Source organism: Physcomitrium patens, chromosome 3 (genome assembly GCF_059467195.1).
Source record: "Physcomitrium patens ecotype Gransden chromosome 3, ASM5946719v1, whole genome shotgun sequence".
Lineage (NCBI taxonomy): Eukaryota > Viridiplantae > Streptophyta > Bryopsida > Funariales > Funariaceae > Physcomitrium > Physcomitrium patens.
Genome location: NC_143412.1, coordinates 22,218,511 through 22,237,935, shown reverse-complemented (window position 1 = coordinate 22,237,935; position 19,425 = coordinate 22,218,511). Strand labels below are relative to the sequence as shown.

The window sequence follows — 19,425 nt, the reverse complement described above, 5'->3', positions numbered from 1 at the left end:
AGAAATATTCTAACTTCCACATTCTAATCAACACAACTTTGAGTTCTATACAAGGTCTAGTTGTAAAGACTTTTTCATTAGGATGCATTCATATTAGAATACTAATACTTCTTTATATTACATACAACCAAGTTATATTAAATAGTTTTAAATATAATTCTAAATAGAATAATAACTATATACATGCAGCAACACTCTTTCAATTGTTAAGTCATACAGATTAGTTATAAGAATCAGTCATATAGACCACAAAGTCACAAAAATTACTAAAATGACATCAAATTTGTAATTACTAAATCAATTATCATAAATCTTGTTGCCAGTTATAAACCAATTATTCTAATTATAGTTGTTCAATAGAATTGCATCCATTTATTGAAATTAATGAATTACTTGTCAACCAATAGGACCCACAAGGCTTGTGATTGCAAAACAGCAATGAACTGCTACACAATGGCCACATGATGATAGATTCAGGGTTGTCACCCTGAGCTTCAATCGATGACTTGGTATAAAACTGTAGTACCTTTAAGGTTTTATGATATAGTTGACAAGAGCTTTTGCACATCAAACTTTGATGGGGAAAGTCGGTGTTGAAAAAACTACATCCCTTAACATATAATCCTTAAGGGATGCAGTTTTTTTGGTACTGAAACCACTGTTATGAAAGCAATTCTGTATGATGAGCCTTCTGAATGAACTTAAATTTTCATAGCAGCAGGATTTTTTTAAATGGTTAAAATTTTGGAACTTAAAATGATCATATAATTAACCTGAAATATCAAGTATCCATTATGCATGAAACTTAACACATTCAAAATAAAATCCAAATACCAAAGAAAATTAATTAAATTACAAATATGCAAGAAAGTCATTGGTAAAAAATTGATAGTTGTCTTCTGTAGCCTTAACTTGTAGCCTTCAACCACAAAAACAAAAGAAATATACAAGTAAGAACGGATTACAAACACCATGCAAATAATAGTAATAATAACAACAATAATAATAATTGCAAAATTATTTTGCCAAGTTGACCATACTGCAAGTCTATTTTAGATGAAAGTACACAAAGTTGTACACAAGCAAAAATTCTCCTTTTCTAAAATATATAAATCTATGTAATTCAAGAAAAAATACTAATTAAAAATTTATTGATATTTTTTCTCTTTTAACATTATTGTAGAATTATCTTTCTACCCTAAACCTACCACTTCATTTATTTATTTATTTACTTCAAATTAGCAAAACCTTGTGCTATTGAGCATAGAGATAGGCTTTACACACTGATAATTCTTTCTCTTCAAAAAGCGAATCCAGCAAATTCCAGCTAATATTCTAGGTGATAAAATGAACCTAAACACAACCAAAAATAAAAGACTTATCTCTGACATTTATTTTGCTCTTCATTACTTGTCATTCACCTGCAAACCTTCATTATTATTAATAATAACTTTGTTTTCTAAAACAAAACATACCCCTTACCCTCAAATACGACATAAAGCCAGCCAGCCCTGGACTCAGATCCCTCCGGTCATGTGCTCTCAAAGCTGGAGAAGGAAAAGCATCAAGTATTTGCAAACGTACCACTAATCCACTTATAAGTCCTTGCAAATAACCGTTTAGGAAGCACTTCCATCAGTATATTAAACACACATGTAGGAAGAACCCAAAGACAAGCATTGTGTGAGGCCAGCACGGGACCCTTCTTCTTCCCTCACTAAGAAACTATCAATAACTCGAGACCCACATGAGGAAAGTAAAAAAACACGAGATGAGCACTGTGCATTTGTACAAAGAGATCCAGTTCAACCCCCCTGTGAGCAACTTATTCACAGGGATACAACAAAATCCAACAGTACTTGAATCTACACACTTTTGCTGCAATGCATAGAAGTCTATCTGCAACCACGCTTCGATCTAGCAATGATTCACTGTGCTGGTTTGTAGCTTTACATCTGGTTTTCATGGGGTGATTCCACCGACGGTTAGGAAAATGAGATGTTTCTGAAACATCGGCTGATGTTTTAGAAACGGTGAACTTGGATTTGAATCCAAGAGACATTGAACAAAAGGATTTTTTGTTTTGTTTTTTTGTTTTGTCTTTCTCAGATGGCGGCAGTCTTGATGAGGAAAACACATATGTCTGGATTTCAGTTGGATTGAGAAGAGAACCAACCACCACCCATCTACAATCCCCCCTCTCAGTTAGAAAAGAGGCAATTGTTGCATTTAAAAAGTCTGGAATCTCTCTCGGGTTCAGATCCCAAGTTACCATCTCATTTGTTGCCACTTAACCCAGACGAAAACCCCGTTTATCTTTACTTTAGAGTTACGTAAACCACGCTACCTCATTACCATACGAATTCAGACGTATGCATTAAGGCGAGGCTCAAAGCTAATCCCACAAGACTGGCCAATGTTGACTGCGGGAAGCGTGGCCGGGAAATCAGACACTGGCCACCAATCCCACGTCCGGCGCTTGAGGTCAAACATGAGAGCAGGCATGTAGTTATTGGTGGGGATGCTGAGAAAGATGGAATCTCCAGTACCAAAGCACGAGAGGGGCTTGCTAGGCACCATCTTGGCCTCGAACTCTTTGCACAGCTGCGAGGGCATCCGCTCCAGCTCCTCCCACTCCTGCTTAACGGTATCCAGACTCCAGATCTGAATACCAAACACTTCTTGCTCCTCCAGACCCCCGACCAACAGAAGCTTGCCTCTGGATTCCACGAGAGACGGTGACATGATTGGTGATGGCATGCGTATCGGAACCTCACGCCATGTGCCCTGGGAGAGGTCGTATGAGAGAAGGCAGAGTGTTGAAAACGGGTATGTGAGGCAGTAGAAGATACCGTCACACCACAGAGAAGTATCACCTCCATACTTCCGGGCTGGGAATGGGGTGCCGCTGAGGGTCCAACCATCTGATTGGGAGTCGTAGACCTCTGTGATCATTGTGTGATTCTCAAGCCGACCACAGACGAGAACTTTGAAAGTAGCGGTGGCGTCATCGTACACCATGCCCACTGTGGAAATCATCCACGTATTCATGGGTGACAGTTGGCGCCATTTTTGAGTCATTGGATTACACACGAACATGCTTGGCCCGTGGAACCATGCATTGGAGAAGCACAGCAAACCCCCCGCTGCGGCGACAACGTGCAAGTTGTACGCATTGAACGGGATGGGCACGTCATGCCAAGTACCGAGACCTATAGCAAAAGAAGGGCAGGGCGTGTCAGAGCGGAGAGAGAATGCAGTGATAGTTTCAGAGAAACTAGGTACATCCGATAAAGAAAAAGCAGAGGGTTGTAGGAGTATGTACATCAGAGAAGTGGGAGGGATTGCCATACTCACCGGAATCATAAGCAAACATAGAATTACTAGTTGAAGTCATCACGACCCATGGCTTCTGTGGTGAGACTTGTTCCCGCAAATCCGTAAAACCGTCTTCTAGTACATACTTGTTCCATTTCGTGCAGACACAGCGAAACCTCGCAAGGGTTTGAAGCGGCACATACAAGAGAACTCTCTCAAGAAGCTCCTCTGGCAGCTTGTTCCAGATCTTTGCATCAAGAACTGCGCCTTTACGACAGGAGAGGCCCTCTGGAGCTGCCCTATCCATCTCTCCTTCCAGGTGTGGACCAAAATCCCTCCAACAGATTCTGCACAAAGACGAGTGTACAATTGTTTTTCACGAGGACTTTGAACTACACAGATAAATCGAAAACATTAAAGTAGAGAACAGAAAAACAACCAAAAGAAATCGAGTGTGAAAAGTCATAAGAAATGTCAAAAGATGGAGAGAAAATGTAGAGTGAGACCGTCTAGATCAATCTGCAAAGAACACGTTTAGATCTGAGCTTCCGCATGGTCTCGATGGTAGTCAAAAAGATTTCGGTATACAATAGACGCTTCATGAGAACACCGACAGAAAGGTAGCAAGTCGACCGGCAATACTACATGCGCATACATGCACACACAAGATAATAATAATAATAATAATAATAATAATAATAGTACAACAAAACAAAATTACGTACTTCAGATATGAAGTGGCCCCCGGTGCAGAGTAAAGCGTCAATCAAGTCACAAGAGCACAACCAGAAGATTCACCATATCTGATGACAGACTCCGCCTTTTACGACCAAATCACTCGAAGTAAAACTACTACGAGACGAAAACTCGTTAAACACCTTGACGATAGCTTCAAAACTCATTCTGTGGGAATAGATAGCCTAGCCGTCTTAACAGACTTCCCACCGAATTCTTTTCTAATCAATTCAGAGTTCTACCCCTCTTTCCACCACAGCCAAACCTGGGCCACAGGTTGGGCAAACCTGCTGTAAAAGTGAGAAGCTTTAGGGGGAGGTAACTGATACCAACACAAACTCCTGATAACCTAGGATGATGATGATGATGATGATGATGTGCGCATGTGATATGCCGCAACATTAGTCGAAGATTTAAACCAACAGACGTTACGAAACTATGATGGAAACAGAGCCTTCTCTTTCGGCAGCATCACGACAGAGGCAACTCCACTTTGGTAGTCTTTGCTTTCACCTTTGACATTTGTTCAGATTCCTGCAGCCCAGATGATGTACTTCCGGTTAGAAAACCGAATCAATTTCTGTAGCCGAACTTAGCTTCGTGCCTAACAAGCCAGATACAGACACACTTGCATTGAGTTACTCCATGATATATTGTCTTCTAGATCCCGAATATCTTGAAGTAAAACAAGTAAACCAAAATGAAAAACACAAAGCTTATAGGAAGATGGTGATAGAGTCATTTCACGTGAACTATAGAATGACATCAAATAAATGAATCCTAGGAAGCATATAGCTCTAAAACTTTATTACCAAGTTCTGTCAAAACAGGAATCGTTCAGGTACAATTTGCTTACCGAAGATAACCATGTCCTTGTGACGTTCTGCACAGTCCAGATAGACGCCAAATGTGCCTGACTGCATCCTAACCAGTCTCTGAACCTCACAACACAACATGTTAGCATTCACTTTGTAGCGAGTGAAACCCAATTGAACACACAAACATAAACGTGTGTATGTGTGTGCGCGAGTGCGGAGGCTTTGATGACACATTGCCTTGCTAATCAACGCTTCAGAGTCCCTTATTCAAATTGTAAAAGTATGATATGTGTTACTTTCTTGTCCACACCTAGAACAGAGGTTTGCAGACACAAAATGATGGAGCACAATGTGCAGAACATGACAATGAAAGCAGAGCGCTAGGAGAAAATGGTACCTGCGGGTTCCAGTGCTTCGGCTTAGTAGCAACTGCAATCAAGGATCGCAGCCAAAGCTTTTCTGAATAGCAGTATGATAATATTCGGATTACCGCCTTTGCCGACGAAACACGTCCGAGGCTTTCCAAGAATGAATTACTGGCTTGGTTGCAACGCAAGAGAACCCCAAGCTCCTCCTGTAACAGATTCACAGCTAAATAAAATGCCGGTATCTCGGACGATCGCATAAAACAATGCGATTCGGGTGTTAGCGGAAATTGAAAGAGTGAAGCAGAATCATGGCAATAAGAATGGGGCGTCCCTCTCAAGCTAGACAAACATACACTGCGGTCTGATTCATTATTCCAAACACTAGGTTTCTCAACAAACACAACACGTAGATTTATTTCCGTAATTCTTCTTTTCTACAGTGGCTCCCAAAGCACACGATCATTGCTGACACACTAATTCCTCGTAAACAGTGACTGCTATTTCCCATTATTCCATTTCTTCTGAGTGAGAATGCAGCACTACGAACTAAGCACAACCAAAAACTGCTCTCCGCTACACCACAAAGATCTTGACCTTCCGAAATACACCCATCAGACAAAACCAGAATGAACTCGTCAAAACCTACGATCGCGAGCCGACAAGCAAACTTGAGAAGAAATACCAACGCACACTCTGGTTTCTCTCCTAATCCAAACTCTGACACCACCCTCACGCCCCCAAGCAACCCCTAACCCCTACTCAGCCAAGGACACGCAACCACCTTCGCCTCCAAGCCTTCAACACACTCGGCTTCAATCGAGCTTTCCCAATTCCCCTCTTCTCAAACACTCAACACAACCATAAAACTCCATCCAACACAACCCTCGAAACCTACCCGAGGCGCACACACTCTCCTCAGCACCAGCACAACAAACCCCAAGGGGTCTCAGAAACAATTAAAAACAGGCCTGAATGGACGCGGCTACACTCACCAACCCCTGGGTACTAATTGAAGGCCACACGCACACAACCCATGATAACAGCGACGACGAGGAGGAGAAGAAGGAGGAGGAGGAAGAAGACGAAGACAAAGACGAAGACGGCTCAACTGGTCTCCGAGGGAAGAACACCTGCTTACAACCCCAAAAGCAGGCAGCGCAACGACGCAAGCGCTAGCCACTGACTGCAGACCATCTCCAGTTACTGCTGGTCAAGTTCTGACATGTCTCTGACCCGAATCTGACACACTCCACCCCCGCATCTCTCTCATCACGAAACGAGGAAGACAAAACCGGCAGAAGCAGCAGCACCAGCAGCAACATCGACACGGCTCTCATCCGGCCCTTAAGTGACACAGGAGGGCCAGCACCATCACCACCACTGCAAGCTCCCCACAGCGGCGACGGCGATGACGACAACGACGAATCAATCACACAGTGCAGGGATCAAGGGCGAAGCGCGCAGTGAGGGATGGATTATTCACGATGCTGCGACCATGAAGCATCCCTCCCTACCGCACCAACGTCGTCGTTGTCGTCGTCGTCGCCGCTGCTTCTTCTTCCTCTTTCTCTTTATTCCTCTGTCCGCTGCCCGCTGCCCGTTTCCCTGCCCCTGGTCGTGCCCGTTTTCATGGCGGCAGTTTCATCCATTGGTTGGTCCCGTTTCCGACGTGCCGCTTTTAGAATATTCCGTTTTAGGGTAATATTCCATGTCGGTTATTTTCATCCGACTCGACGAACGACCGTTCATCCATGGGAACTATTTGTCGTTTTGGATGAACTGAGTGGGGGCTTCTTTGGGTGGTGCTCTTGTTTATTGCATTTTGTGAACAATCAAAATGCTTTTTTCTTATTTTTTATCGTTTTTTTTAGGGAAGTTGAATGAGGGGTTGCAAAATTTACATTGTGGTTTCTTGCAAGTGTTGTGATTTTATGGTCATTGGTTGGGTAAGTGGGATGTCTTTGTGGTTCTTGTGTGTATGAGGACAAAATGGCTTATCGTTGAAGTCTTTGAAAGTCATTCTTTTGTGATAAATGTCCACTTTTTATTCTTATTTATGCAAACAATACATTTATGCACAAAAACTGACTTTGTCATGGGTTTTAAATAGAATCTACAATTCAATAGTGTACAATAAATAATGAAATGGGGGTGTTCGTTCTTTCTCTAATGATAAGAATAAAATACACATGTTATAATTTAAATTGGTATTCAAACCACATCTACATGTATGTATGTGCCAATTGAACAAAAAAATAATAATAACTCAATCAACCAATAAATCAAAATTAAGAATCCTTAACATCAATTCACCACATCAAATTTGGTTTGTTGTTTAAATGGCCAATCTCTGAATGTGTTATGTTTAAAATTCTATTGTTTTGTTGACAAAAAGAACATTTCACCATGAGAAGGATAATTGTTGCAGGAAGAAGAAAAGAAAAAAAGAAAAAGAAAAAAGGGGGGCTTCTTACAAATTCATTACTTATCCAAAATTGGATAATTAAATTTAACATGGTTTGAAATCAAAGTAGATTTAAGACAAACTATGCAAAAATAATCTACTTATCCCAATAGCAGAGGCAAATGACAATGATTTGGCAGCGTTTCAATAATGATTTTGGTTAATTTATGGAAATTGTCTATTAATGCATCATTCATTACTTTTTGTTGTATACCAATGATATTTTATTCTAAATATAAACATGCATGACACAGCTCCAAGGCTAGGAAAGTATGAAGTCCAAGTATAAAATTGTTGATATTAGCCCAAATTTGCATATTTCTTCAAAAAGGCATGTGAAAAAGGAGATGTCATCCAACACCATCTTAAACAACGATGTGGCAAGCTCTCTCTAATTTGGTGAAAGCCAAACAAGAAAAAGGTATATGGCATATTTAGTAAGCGGGTTATAATATAGATACATTTGGGTCCACGCAAAATAAAGTATACTTAAAAAGCACGCGATGCAACAAACCCTGAATCACCTCAAAAAGCCTGTCGCAACCTTCAAACAAGCCCTTTTTCAATGCCAGGGAGCACCACCCAGTTTTTGTATCCCCCCCCTCATTTAAAATGAATAACACAGAACCTGATCCCCTGCCACATGACATGCATGAAATTAGGTGTTTTAGCATTTGCGGGAACCCTAACTTCATGATTGAGTGTGTCCCCATGTAATGGTTCATGTGTAAAACATTTAGGGTTGCATTTGCTTGTGAACTCATTTGGTTAGAGAATCAGCCAAGCCCTCTCGAGCTCTACAAATGCCATTGAAACAAGTTGAAACAAGTTGAAACAAGTTGAAATGCAAAGGATTGTCTTTGGATTTACATAAAAGAAGACTACTTTGAAAAGGTTATTACACAATACACTTTACAAGAATGTTTAGTGAAGAGATTTTATTATTATATATATTTACACATTTTTTTAAAGTCTTGACATTTAGTGATATTATAGAATGAAAAACATTTTGCAAAATGAGCCAAATTATTTTTATTCAAGGGAATGCTAAATAGATCCATGTTTTTTCTAAATTGACCTACCCATGTCAAAGAATATGGTAATCATGATGAATGTGGTTGGTTTTCTTTGGTTTTGGATCCAATAGTGGAGAAATGAATCTAGAGGCCATTTGTTTTTCATCATGAGTAAGTCAATTTAGTATAAAAAAAAACTCTGGGTTTATTTAACATTCCTCTATATTTATTATTACAACTTTAAATATGGCACCTTGCACCTTAATTCAACCAATTATAAAATAAAATAAAATCAAATCAACATGTGTGTGTTTTCTCACCATTCCTTTGTGAGTGGTGACCTCTCTTTGTCACCCCCAAACAGAAAAGGAAAAAAAAAAAAAAAAAAAAAAAAAAAAAAAGGAAAAAAAAGAAGAAAAAAGGAACCCCACAAAACTTGTACGCAGTGGTGCGGGGCAAATCAAATTAAAAATTGGTGGCGAATTCTAAAGCGATCCCCTCCCTTTCGCGGAATGCACAACTGGAACAGTTTAATGAATACGCATACAAAATGATGATGTGTGGTGTGGACTTTGGATTGCTGCAATTACTAATTCCACATGGTGGACTTTTGCAAATGGGGTACAGTCCAAATGAGAAACATACAGTAGCAGTAGAAGTAGAAGTAGTAGAAGTAGTGCCACAATAGTAGTGCAGGAGAACTGAATGAATGGGAATGGGATATACTATATACGGTGATGATAAAATATACGGAGATTGGGTTGATGGTCGCAATGGTAGACAGACAAAATTGCCAGGTGCATCCCATACTGAGAGTCTGTTCAACTACAAAAGACATTAAAAACATGTATAAATAAATAAATATATATATATATATATATATGAAATGGGGCCCTCCACTGGCAATGCTGCTGATACGGTGTCTGTATCTGTATCTGATGTAGCTCACCCTCCTCCTCGTCCATCCTTCTGTTTTTCTTTGCAGAGGGATGGGCATGAATTGAATGAATAAGAGTGCTTGATTGTGCACTGCAGTCTCTCTCTTTTCTTTTTTTTCTTTTTTTTCTTTTGTTGCACCTGAGCAATAGATTTAGGGTGTGGATTTGAGAATCCATTTCTCCAGTAGTAGTAGTAGTAGTGCAGCGAAGGGGAAGGGGAAGGGGATGATGTTTACGAGCTTTTGTGGCCACCCAATTCACTTCTCGAAGTCAAGCCAGCTCCTGACACTTTTTGGATGTAACGAGATGTTGAAGAAGAAGAAGACAAAGAAGAATAATAAGAAGAAGAAGTGAAAATTCTGTAGAAACCATGAGAAGAAGCACCAACCAAGAAACAAAGTAAATAAATAAATAAATAACACACACCCACAACAAGAGGTTCGTGTGTGGATTGTGGTGTAGAACAACTGAATGAAGAAAGTGAGAGATCAATAAGAGTGTCTGTAGTGATGCCAGCGACTTTGACATTGCAGTTGTTTTTGTCTTCGTCTTACCCCTACCATGTTTCCTTTTTGTGTTTTGTTTTGTGTGTTTTGTGCTTTTTGGTTCAATTGTGGTGAAATTGATTGATTGATTGATTGTAATTAAGTAGAGATGTTTGTTGTTGTTGTTGTTGTTGGTTGGTTCAGTTTTTTTCATGGGAGAAATGAATTTTCTTTCAATGTTTACTGTGAATAGAAATGTGTTGGACAACAATAGCAACAACACCAACAAAAAGAAAAATAGTAACAAATTTTAGGCATTATTCCACTGCTGGTTCCACCTTCTAAAAATCTTTGTTACTTTCAAACATTATATTTAACTATCAAAAACAACTTTCCAAGTTGAAAGATAAATAGAAAAAAAATATATATATATAAGGTTATGAAAAGGAAAATTGTAAGATTTTTATTTGCACCGTACAAATAGTTTTAGACAAATGTGTAGTCATAACCAATTCTTACTCAATGATGATGACACAATTTCTACAAATTCTCCAACAAATACAACCGTACTTTACATTATAAGTGATATTATTTTCATTTCATTGGATTTTTGAGTCTTAAACATAGGACACAAGAATATATATATATATATATACATTCTACTGGCAGTCTTGTGATTGATAAATTCAATCAAATTCATTTTAATTGTTTTTGAGATGCAACTTTTGTACAGCACACATAAAATGATCATGGCTTTTTTTTTCTTCCTCTTTATTATTTATTTATTCATTCATATATATTCTTATTCTAAAACATTTCTTATTGCCATCACTTTTCCCAACATCATCATCATATGAAAACCAATGTTTCACTCTTCCCATCTCTTTTGTTATTTTTATTTATGGGTTTATTGATATTCCCCATCTCTATTTATTCCATTCATTTAATATTTGAGATAAATGGAGTAGGCTTTTTGTATAGTATTGGGATCCCTTTTTTCCACAATTGTATTCAAATGTGAATGGATGGGGATTCAAAGTTTGGTGGTGGTGCCCACATTGCATGGCACATGACAAGACAAAAAAGAATAAGATGGTAGAAAAATGAACACAAATAATATTATTTAACACCCATTTTTTAAATCAAAGAAACACACTAAAACATACAACAAAACATCCACAAGAAAAGTGCAAGTTTTTTCATGTACTTTTTATAGTGGGACCTACTTGTCAACCACCTTATAGAATAATAAGAAAAAAAAAACTCCTCGCTACTATTATTTAGGTATTAAAAAAAAATGCCTTAACAAGAGTATGTTTTTTCATTACTTCAACATGCATGCATATATGCATATGCATGGTATTTTGAAAACAATGTCCTCAATGTAACGAGAACATTTTTTTTAATTTTTTTTTCTTTTTTCTTTTTTTACTCTAACAACAACAGCAATAACAACTATATTAATTTTTCTTTTTATTTACACGTGGGTGCACTGAAAGCAAGTACCTGGGAAACAACGTGTCAAATATACCATCAACTTTGAAGAAGTCTCTCTCGTTTTACAATTTCACTTTATTTCACTTCTTTTTGCACATATAAATATATGTCTCTCTCTCTCTATATATATATGTCCACACACACACACACACACACACATATATAGATATATATATAGATATATATATAGATATATATATAGATATATATATAGATATATATATAGATATATATATAGATATATGTAACTTTCCTAAACTGTGGGTGTGCGTGTGTGTATGGTCTCCAACAAGGGGCACAACCACTGGTTGTTGGGACAGGGCATGGGGGAGGAATCTGAGAAAGAAAGAAAGAGGTGGGTGAGGGCACGGCCTCATGTCTTGTCCGTCCTATAGAACAATCATGCACATCAACCCCCGCATCCTTGAAAAATTCCAACTCTACGTATCCTCACACACTCACACTTCAACATCCTTGCAAGTGTTGCCATTGGCATTTTTGTTGTTGTTGTTGAGAGTTGTCCTTTTTATGGGGCTCATATGATAGCCAAGATGCTGGTGGACACATAATCATAGAAGATGGTTGCAAAATCCCATGTGACAACATCAATGATTGTATCACAGTTTTTTTTTTGTTGATTGATTCCATCACTTGGTTCTTGTTGACATACACATGCATGTGTATATGCAAACACAAATAAATGATAGAAATAAACAACTGAATCATATAGTTACTTCCCTTCAAAACATCCATGTTTTAGAGCAAACATGCTGAAATATCACAACTTGAGCCAGTGTTCATCAGCTGCTCCAAAACAACTGTAAAATCAATGGTTTTCTTGCAAACAAGATTGGTTCTAAATAAATAAACAAGTCCCTCTTGACAACACCCTCCTTTAAGTGTAATTACAGTGCCATCAAACATTTAGTGATCCCTGGAGAAGTAACATGTGGGTGGTCAACTTTCAACTGCAAAATGCAAGTGAATGTTGGTATTGATATCCGTAACTGGATTCAGTTCGTTTCTACGACAGTTTCAGATTCACTAGATTTAGGGTTTTGGCCTGAGCTTCGAAAAGCTGGCTGTTAATTCTAAGGCGTCCTATCCAAGGCTTCACTCTTACCGTCTTTCTTTAAAATAAAATAATCCTGTAATGCCGACAATAAAGTCACCGAATCGATTGACGGTGATTCGAATTGTGGCAGTTGGAATAGGAAACGAGTACAGCGCGAAAAATGGCGACTTGAATGGACAATTCAACATGTTTCTAGTATGGAATGGAAGCTTGTGCCGTTGCCGAAGGAAGAAGAATGTCTGCCTCGTTGACAGCAAGGTTGGATTACTGGCGAAGATGCGGAAAAACGAGATTGGGTTTGCGTACTACGGCACGAGAAGAAGCTATCGGTAATGGTTGCAATGCACAGGAGAATTCAAGTGTGGTGGCATCAACACACGAGTGGAGTGTCTGTGGATTTGATGGGGATCAGAAAAGTTTTAGAAAGTGCTTCGGTTACATGTAGAATGAGTCCGATGACTCACTCGAAAGTCATTTACGCACTGAAGCTCAATTGTGTAGGATGATCGACAGTTACACAAGACGAGGTTTCCCTAGATCCTCTCCCTCCCCGCGCATTGCTAGTAGCGACACTTAGGTCTAGCTTCATGAATTCAGCGATGTAGATCTGGTCTATGTGTTCCTTCTAGTCTAACCTTGTCGCCTGAAATGTCCGCAGAAGACTAACGGCGTCTTTGAACCTTCTAGCTGGGCACTCCCGGTCAATACTTACAAGGTTTCATTCCCTGCAAAAAAAACATGAGACATTCAGGTCGATGTGACTAGATAATGCTTAAAAAACTATAGGTGTAGGTTTTACAACACGAAGAATACAACGAACTTGAACCGAAAGGGCGTCGGTAGTCACTAACCCTAGGTTTAGGTTGTTTCCTTCTTCCTCGAAGACTAACGTGAGTGTGATTTTCCCCTGAGATTTCCCGTCCACGCGAGTAACTGGATAATCTGCCGACGGGCTCAAGAAGGTCCCATCCGGAAACTTGTTGTCAGCATCAAACACTTCGGACAGAGTAATCCTGCGTGGTTGCACACAGTATCCCCATTTCAGCTTGTAGAATGTCATGATTTTTATTGTTTACGATCACGAAATATCAGGATTTAGAATTCCCAAGCTCATTTATGCAAAAGAAAATGGGAATGATTCACTGGGTGTTATTGCAAATGGGTTTTCCTACGTCGCTGTCCCCATTATGTCATCTTTATAAAATGTGTTGGCATTGAAGATCGTCAGAACCAATTGTTTGCAGCCGGGTGCGATGTGAAGACGAATCTTCTCTCCCCACACTGGCGAGCCACCTTGATCTGCAAGACAGAGCCATGGATTGATGTCAGATTTTACATGACGAAGGGAAAGGGTTGTGTGCGGAAACCATATAATAACGAAGTGGTGGAGTCAATAGCTAAGCTCCTAGCCACAAACAAGGCAATGTCTACTGCGAAAGGATTCAAAGGATGCTTACCCTTGCAAGTCTTGGTTTTCCCGGTTGCTTTTCCGGCTTTCAGAACTACATAGGGATCTGCTTTTCCTGAAAGGTAATACTCTTAGTGTTAGGCCCAATTCCAGGATCAAGATATACATCATAAGTTTGATAAGGAATGACAATTAGGTCATGGGCAACAATCCAGAAAACCAAATGCATAGCGCAAGCACAAAGCTCCTAGACAAGACACCCATGGAGTCAGTTTATGAGAACTCGATAGATTGTATCACACGGTAGCTATTGATAGCGAGCAGCAAGAATGCAATGCACAAACGCTATCCATCGTATAAATTTACAAACGCAAAGAATCGAGGATGGTGGAGTTTGTAATCACAGAACTTGCGATGCAAGACCTAGAGATTTGTCACTTAAGTTCTGACAGTTTGTTACCAATGATCTCGGTGTCCTTGAGACCTTTTGCGCAGTCTAGATAAACGTCCAAAGTGCCTGCCGGCATCCTTACTGGCGCCTGCGTAAATGACAGAATACATTACAAGAATTGACAGGGAATGATTTCGACTAATCACCTCACCAAAACCCAGAATATGGGTTCGACATCGCGGGCCAATATGTTGGAGGATGCACAGTGTGTAGAGCAAGAAAACGAAAGCAGAAGAATAAGAGCTAACATCGCCTGCCATTACGATCAGGGCGGGCACCTCGCAGATGGGTTTCAGCAGATAAGATTAATAAGAATTGCCCACCTGGAGAACTGAGTGAAACTTCTCCCGCCTGTGCCAAGGAACCACGCCAGGTGCGCTTCGAAGATGACCTGATGTCTTGGTTGCAACATAGAAAAAAACCCCAAGCTCCAACACATGTCCACAAGCTCGTCGTTGCAAGTAGGGTTATCGACAAAAGAGACTCCAATCGGACGATCAGGGGCAATATTCAAGCGAGCTCTCCCGCATCCTACCATTCCGGCTGCATCCACTGCGAGCATGACGGCTAATATCCAGTCGGTGGGCCAGTCGAATCAACACTCTATTCTATATTGGCATTGTTATTCCATCGGTGGATTATTCTGTTGGGACACGTACCGCCGACCTTGTGTAAATAAGCGACACAGCATCGGCGCACTTTGTCCTGACACATAGACAAGGGTTGGAAGATTTGAACGAGGATTGGCAGAGGCCTGCATCCTTTCTCTCAACAGAGGTGCAGTGATTTCTACAACTGCCTCAACGACTTCGCGATCCCTTGCAGTGTTTTTCCTTCTGTATTTCTGTTGTGGAGATGTAGCTTTGGAAGTGCAACTTTGGATATAACCAAGCTTCAAATAATACCATCATATATGTCCATGTCGAACTTTGAAACTTGAATAGAATACGGCGGTGAACATAAACTGAGTGGGCTCCAGCACCGAAGAGTTTCGACAGGAGCTGTCTGAAAGGGAGGGACGTGAAGATCAAATGTATAATATCCATATCCATGGCCTAGACTCCGGAGTGTGCAGTTGAATTGACCCCTCGTATTGTGATTTTTTTTTCTTCGCTTTGAATATGCCTCACCGAATAAAGCTCGGATCCTCGACCAACCTTGAGAACCCCAGTGTCTTGGTCGACTTAGCAAGACCTTAGAATCGCTTAAAACAAGTAAGAAAAATTCATATTCATTGTTTCGATCTATCCTTACTGAAAACGGACAGGTAGGTTCTCAGCATCAACGGACAGCCAGAAAAAGGTTGTGGAATGTTTGTTTCAAACACGCGAATGAACATCCTACCAATAATTGTAGTGCACAAGGAAGGAACTTAAGAACAGCGTCTTTGAATATACATCTTGGACTTGGTAGCTGACCCAATGGCGATCTAGAGTATCGAACCAGAAGTTTCATATTGTGAAGAAATGGCAACAAAAACATCTGTTATTGTTTTTTGTTTTTTGTTATTTTCCTTGCATACTTTGCCCACTGAGGAATCAGCGACACGATCTTGTGCTTGTGGTGACGCTTCCAGTGGCATACACTATCCCATTCCGCCTCGTTGTGCCCACCGTTGGTGCATGTTAGACAATTAAGTTGAGCTTCAACGAGTTACCAAAACATCCAAGTATGTGATGCATACGTCCCTTGAAGCAAACAAAACATACCGAGCTTCATTCTGCAAGCCAGAATCGTTAGGTTCGGCCCCTTTCCTCAGCCAACATAGACGAGTAGCATCGATACATTGGACGGAAGTACAATCCCCCAGCCTGTGGATTTTTGCTACTTTTTTTTAATATTTTTCATTTTTTTTCTAAAATAGAATAAAATCACACTCCTAAAAACATTTAAGATTTTTTAAGAACTGATAACCTTTTAATATTGAAATAATATGACACTGTTAATTTTTTGTGCAAATATTAAAAAAATAAAATGCAATGCATTTTCCATGACACTAAAGAAAAAGAAAAAACTTTATATTCATGTATATACATACAGATATATAATATTCTGTAGGTAAAGTATTTTGTTAAATCACAATAAATGAGTGGTGTCCATTTTAGTTGAGGTCCTCCTTTACAACCCACACTGTACTTCGAAGATGCACACATTGTTGGAACCTTCGTATTGGGTTAAAAAAAAATATGATGGTTTTCCATTTGATGATATGGGTTATTCCAAAATGTATATTTTTCTTTTACCCCTCTTATCTCCACAACTATACAATGTAACAAAGGATTTATATGTATGTTTGGAAGGATAAAAAAATAAATTAATAATTTAAAAAGAAGAGGAGTCTATCTCTTATATAAAATAGCTTAGAGAATTAACCAACAAGATAAACCACAAGAGAAGAAAAGAAAAAAAAGAAAAAAGAAAAACGTCTTTGATTGGCTATATATCTCATTGTTTTCATCAAAAGTGAAGCAAGAGTGAAACAACAATTGAACTTTTGATCAATCAAAGATCAAAGTCTCCATGTTGTTGCTGCAAATTACTAAGGGTAGCATTGGGAGATCACTGAGCACGGAGCTCAGAAACTCCCAACAAATTAATAAACTCACAAATATTTACTATTGGCCACCTATTTTGTGGCCAACAACATGAGTTTCCATTAGAATATATATATATATATATATATATATATAATTTGTAGAGAATAATAATCAAGGTACAATGAGAAGTTCTCTCAAGTCCTTTTCCAATTTTAGAATTATTTAAGTTTCGGATTTTATTTTATTTTTATTGTATTATTATATAGGAAACCTAATAAATTTCCAAAAAGGACATTAATTACTCATTTAATCATCATTTTCTTTTGGGCTCATGTTGGTTCTTTTAGAAGGTTCACTAGATGAAACCTGCTTTTTCTAATGCCCATTAATGAGTGGTAGTGAATAAGAGCACAAAACCCAAGAATGTCCGGTGTACAACATAACAACTTCCATGTTCATAACAAATTCACCTGCCACATTAGATAAATAAAATAAAATCAAATAAAATATAATTTTCTGAAAGAGCAAATCTGACATAAAATATTGATAAAACTAATGAATAAAAAGAAAACTAATTTTTTAAACCAGAAATTTGAAATAAAATAAAAAATAAAATACTTAAACCGTAACACAACACCTAGACCTCACACTAATCCATGAATCCTTCCACAGAATATGGCATCCCCTGAACCTCCAGAAGATTAGAGGTACTTGGATACTGAAAAGCGCGGAATGCAGCTCAGCCTCAATGGGGCATGTGAGTTCTGCCACGGTGGACGCCTTATGTCGTAACAAATACCCGCGAAGTCCATCGCTGCAGCTCAGCCACACGAGTTGTCCCCTGACAGAACACCCCACCCCAGATGGACACTCTCGCGACTGTAAACGTGGGTTCGAAACTTTCCGGAGCCGAAGAGAAGAATCATATCCCTTAAAGACTGAAGATTGATGGTGAGGACCTCCACCTCAAACCTTTTTGTCTTTTTCCCGCAGCACTTTAAAAGTACTTTCTTCCGAATTTTCTTCTCATTTATTATAATTAACATCAATTAATAACATTATTAAATCTTGCAACATAAAGGAATTCGCCTTTTTATAGTAATAAAATGGGTTTTATTAGTATAGTCCAGTAATTAAAATTTATTATTGCTTGATTTTTAAGCATGTATATATATATATATATATATATATATATATAAATAAAAAATCAATATGTAGATAATTGAAAAAATGTATATGAGATCAAATAATAATAATAATAATAATAAAAGAATAAGAATGGATTAAAATATACAAAAACTATAAATAAAGAGTAAAGTATAAAAAAAATATTGAAAAGACTAAAGATGGCTTCTATCTTGCTTTATATTATAATTACTACAAAAGCTATGTTCATGCTTTTTAAGAACCAAAAATTTTATGAGTCAAATATTCAAGTTACAAGATGCTTCTATAATAGTTTTCTAAGCATGAAAATATATATATATATATATATATATATATATATACTTAGTTTCTTCTTATGACTACATTGTACATCTAAAAATATTTGCAGTAGATCCAACTTACAATTGGAAAACTTCCATAATGTTTGACAACGAAAATATTTTTATCTTATTAGTATCTATTTAAAAATATTCACTCATGTTTAATTATTTTTCCTTTCACTTTTCAATGCTTGGATACTATAATGTGTGATTGGCTAACAAGAAGGTTATACATTTTATCTTCAAAAATATTAGATATATATAATTTTGTATTGTATATTAACTAAGATATTTAAAGAAGTAATCAGATATCCATAAATTGATATTATAATATTGTAAATTACACATCCTAACATTAGAATCTTTTAAGGTAAATTGGGCCCACTAATAAATGTTATTTTTCCAATTTTATCTCTCGAAATAATAATTATTGCATTACTATTAGAATTACCAACACAGCGGTAGTTTTAAAATCGTTCAACTTTCTTTTATGCTATAATCTGGATCAGTGTAAAATAAAATGTTTATATTGTTTACTGATTTTTTTAAGGATTAGCACACAAACTGAAAGTGGTGCAAATCTAATAAAACCTTGATTATTTTATGGTTGATCATAAGAATTGATAATAGGGTTGTTATAATATATCATTATTATGTTTTGATTTGTAAAGAATATAAAGACTAAAAGAATTACAATGTTTGTCAAATACATTTTTAATGTAATTTTTTATTGGTTTCAAATGAAAATCAGTGTATGACCATCAATTCTATTTTTCTTTTTATTTAATTGATTTATATTTTCATTATTTATATTGATGAACTCATTGT

General features: G+C 37.9%; 2 protein-coding genes across 2 annotated transcripts; both read right to left on the bottom strand.

Moving 5' to 3' along the window:
- Nucleotides 1-1,757: 1,757 nt before the first annotated feature.
- Nucleotides 1,758-4,587, bottom strand: LOC112280094 (F-box/kelch-repeat protein At5g15710). The gene is made up of 3 exons (XM_024515139.3): nucleotides 4,044-4,587; nucleotides 3,358-3,665; nucleotides 1,758-3,212 (listed from the first exon to the last, which is right to left on the bottom strand). Exons 2-3 carry the CDS (start codon nucleotides 3,623-3,625, stop codon nucleotides 2,365-2,367), a joined length of 1,116 nt encoding a protein of 371 aa, XP_024370907.1. The 5' UTR covers nucleotides 3,626-3,665; nucleotides 4,044-4,587; the 3' UTR covers nucleotides 1,758-2,364.
- An 8,520-nt stretch (nucleotides 4,588-13,107) lies between these two features.
- LOC112279523 (16 kDa phloem protein 2) lies at nucleotides 13,108-15,135 on the bottom strand. The gene is made up of 7 exons (XM_024514045.3): nucleotides 15,109-15,135; nucleotides 14,897-15,001; nucleotides 14,583-14,661; nucleotides 14,172-14,237; nucleotides 13,887-14,013; nucleotides 13,566-13,727; nucleotides 13,108-13,439 (listed from the first exon to the last, which is right to left on the bottom strand). The coding sequence occupies exons 1-7, from the start codon at nucleotides 15,133-15,135 to the stop codon at nucleotides 13,433-13,435; spliced, it is 573 nt and encodes a 190-aa protein (XP_024369813.2). The 3' UTR covers nucleotides 13,108-13,432.
- Between the last annotated feature and the right edge of the window lie 4,290 nt (nucleotides 15,136-19,425).

Excerpts from the sequence above, each read along its gene's own strand:
- LOC112280094 (XM_024515139.3), bottom strand. The coding sequence starts at position 3,625 with ATGGATAGGGCAGCTCCAGAGGGCCTCTCCTGTCGTAAAGGCGCAGTT. Across the intron at positions 3,213-3,357 it reads TATGTTTGCTTATGATTCCG|GTCTCGGTACTTGGCATGAC; the intron begins GTGAGTATGGCA and ends CTTTTGCTATAG.
- LOC112279523 (XM_024514045.3), bottom strand. The coding sequence starts at position 15,135 with ATGCTCGCAGTGGATGCAGCCGGAATG. Across the intron at positions 15,002-15,108 it reads CAGTGGATGCAGCCGGAATG|CTTGGGGTTTTTTTCTATGT; the intron begins GTAGGATGCGGG and ends CATGTGTTGGAG. Across the intron at positions 14,238-14,582 it reads CAAGGACACCGAGATCATTG|GAAAAGCAGATCCCTATGTA; the intron begins GTAACAAACTGT and ends ATTACCTTTCAG.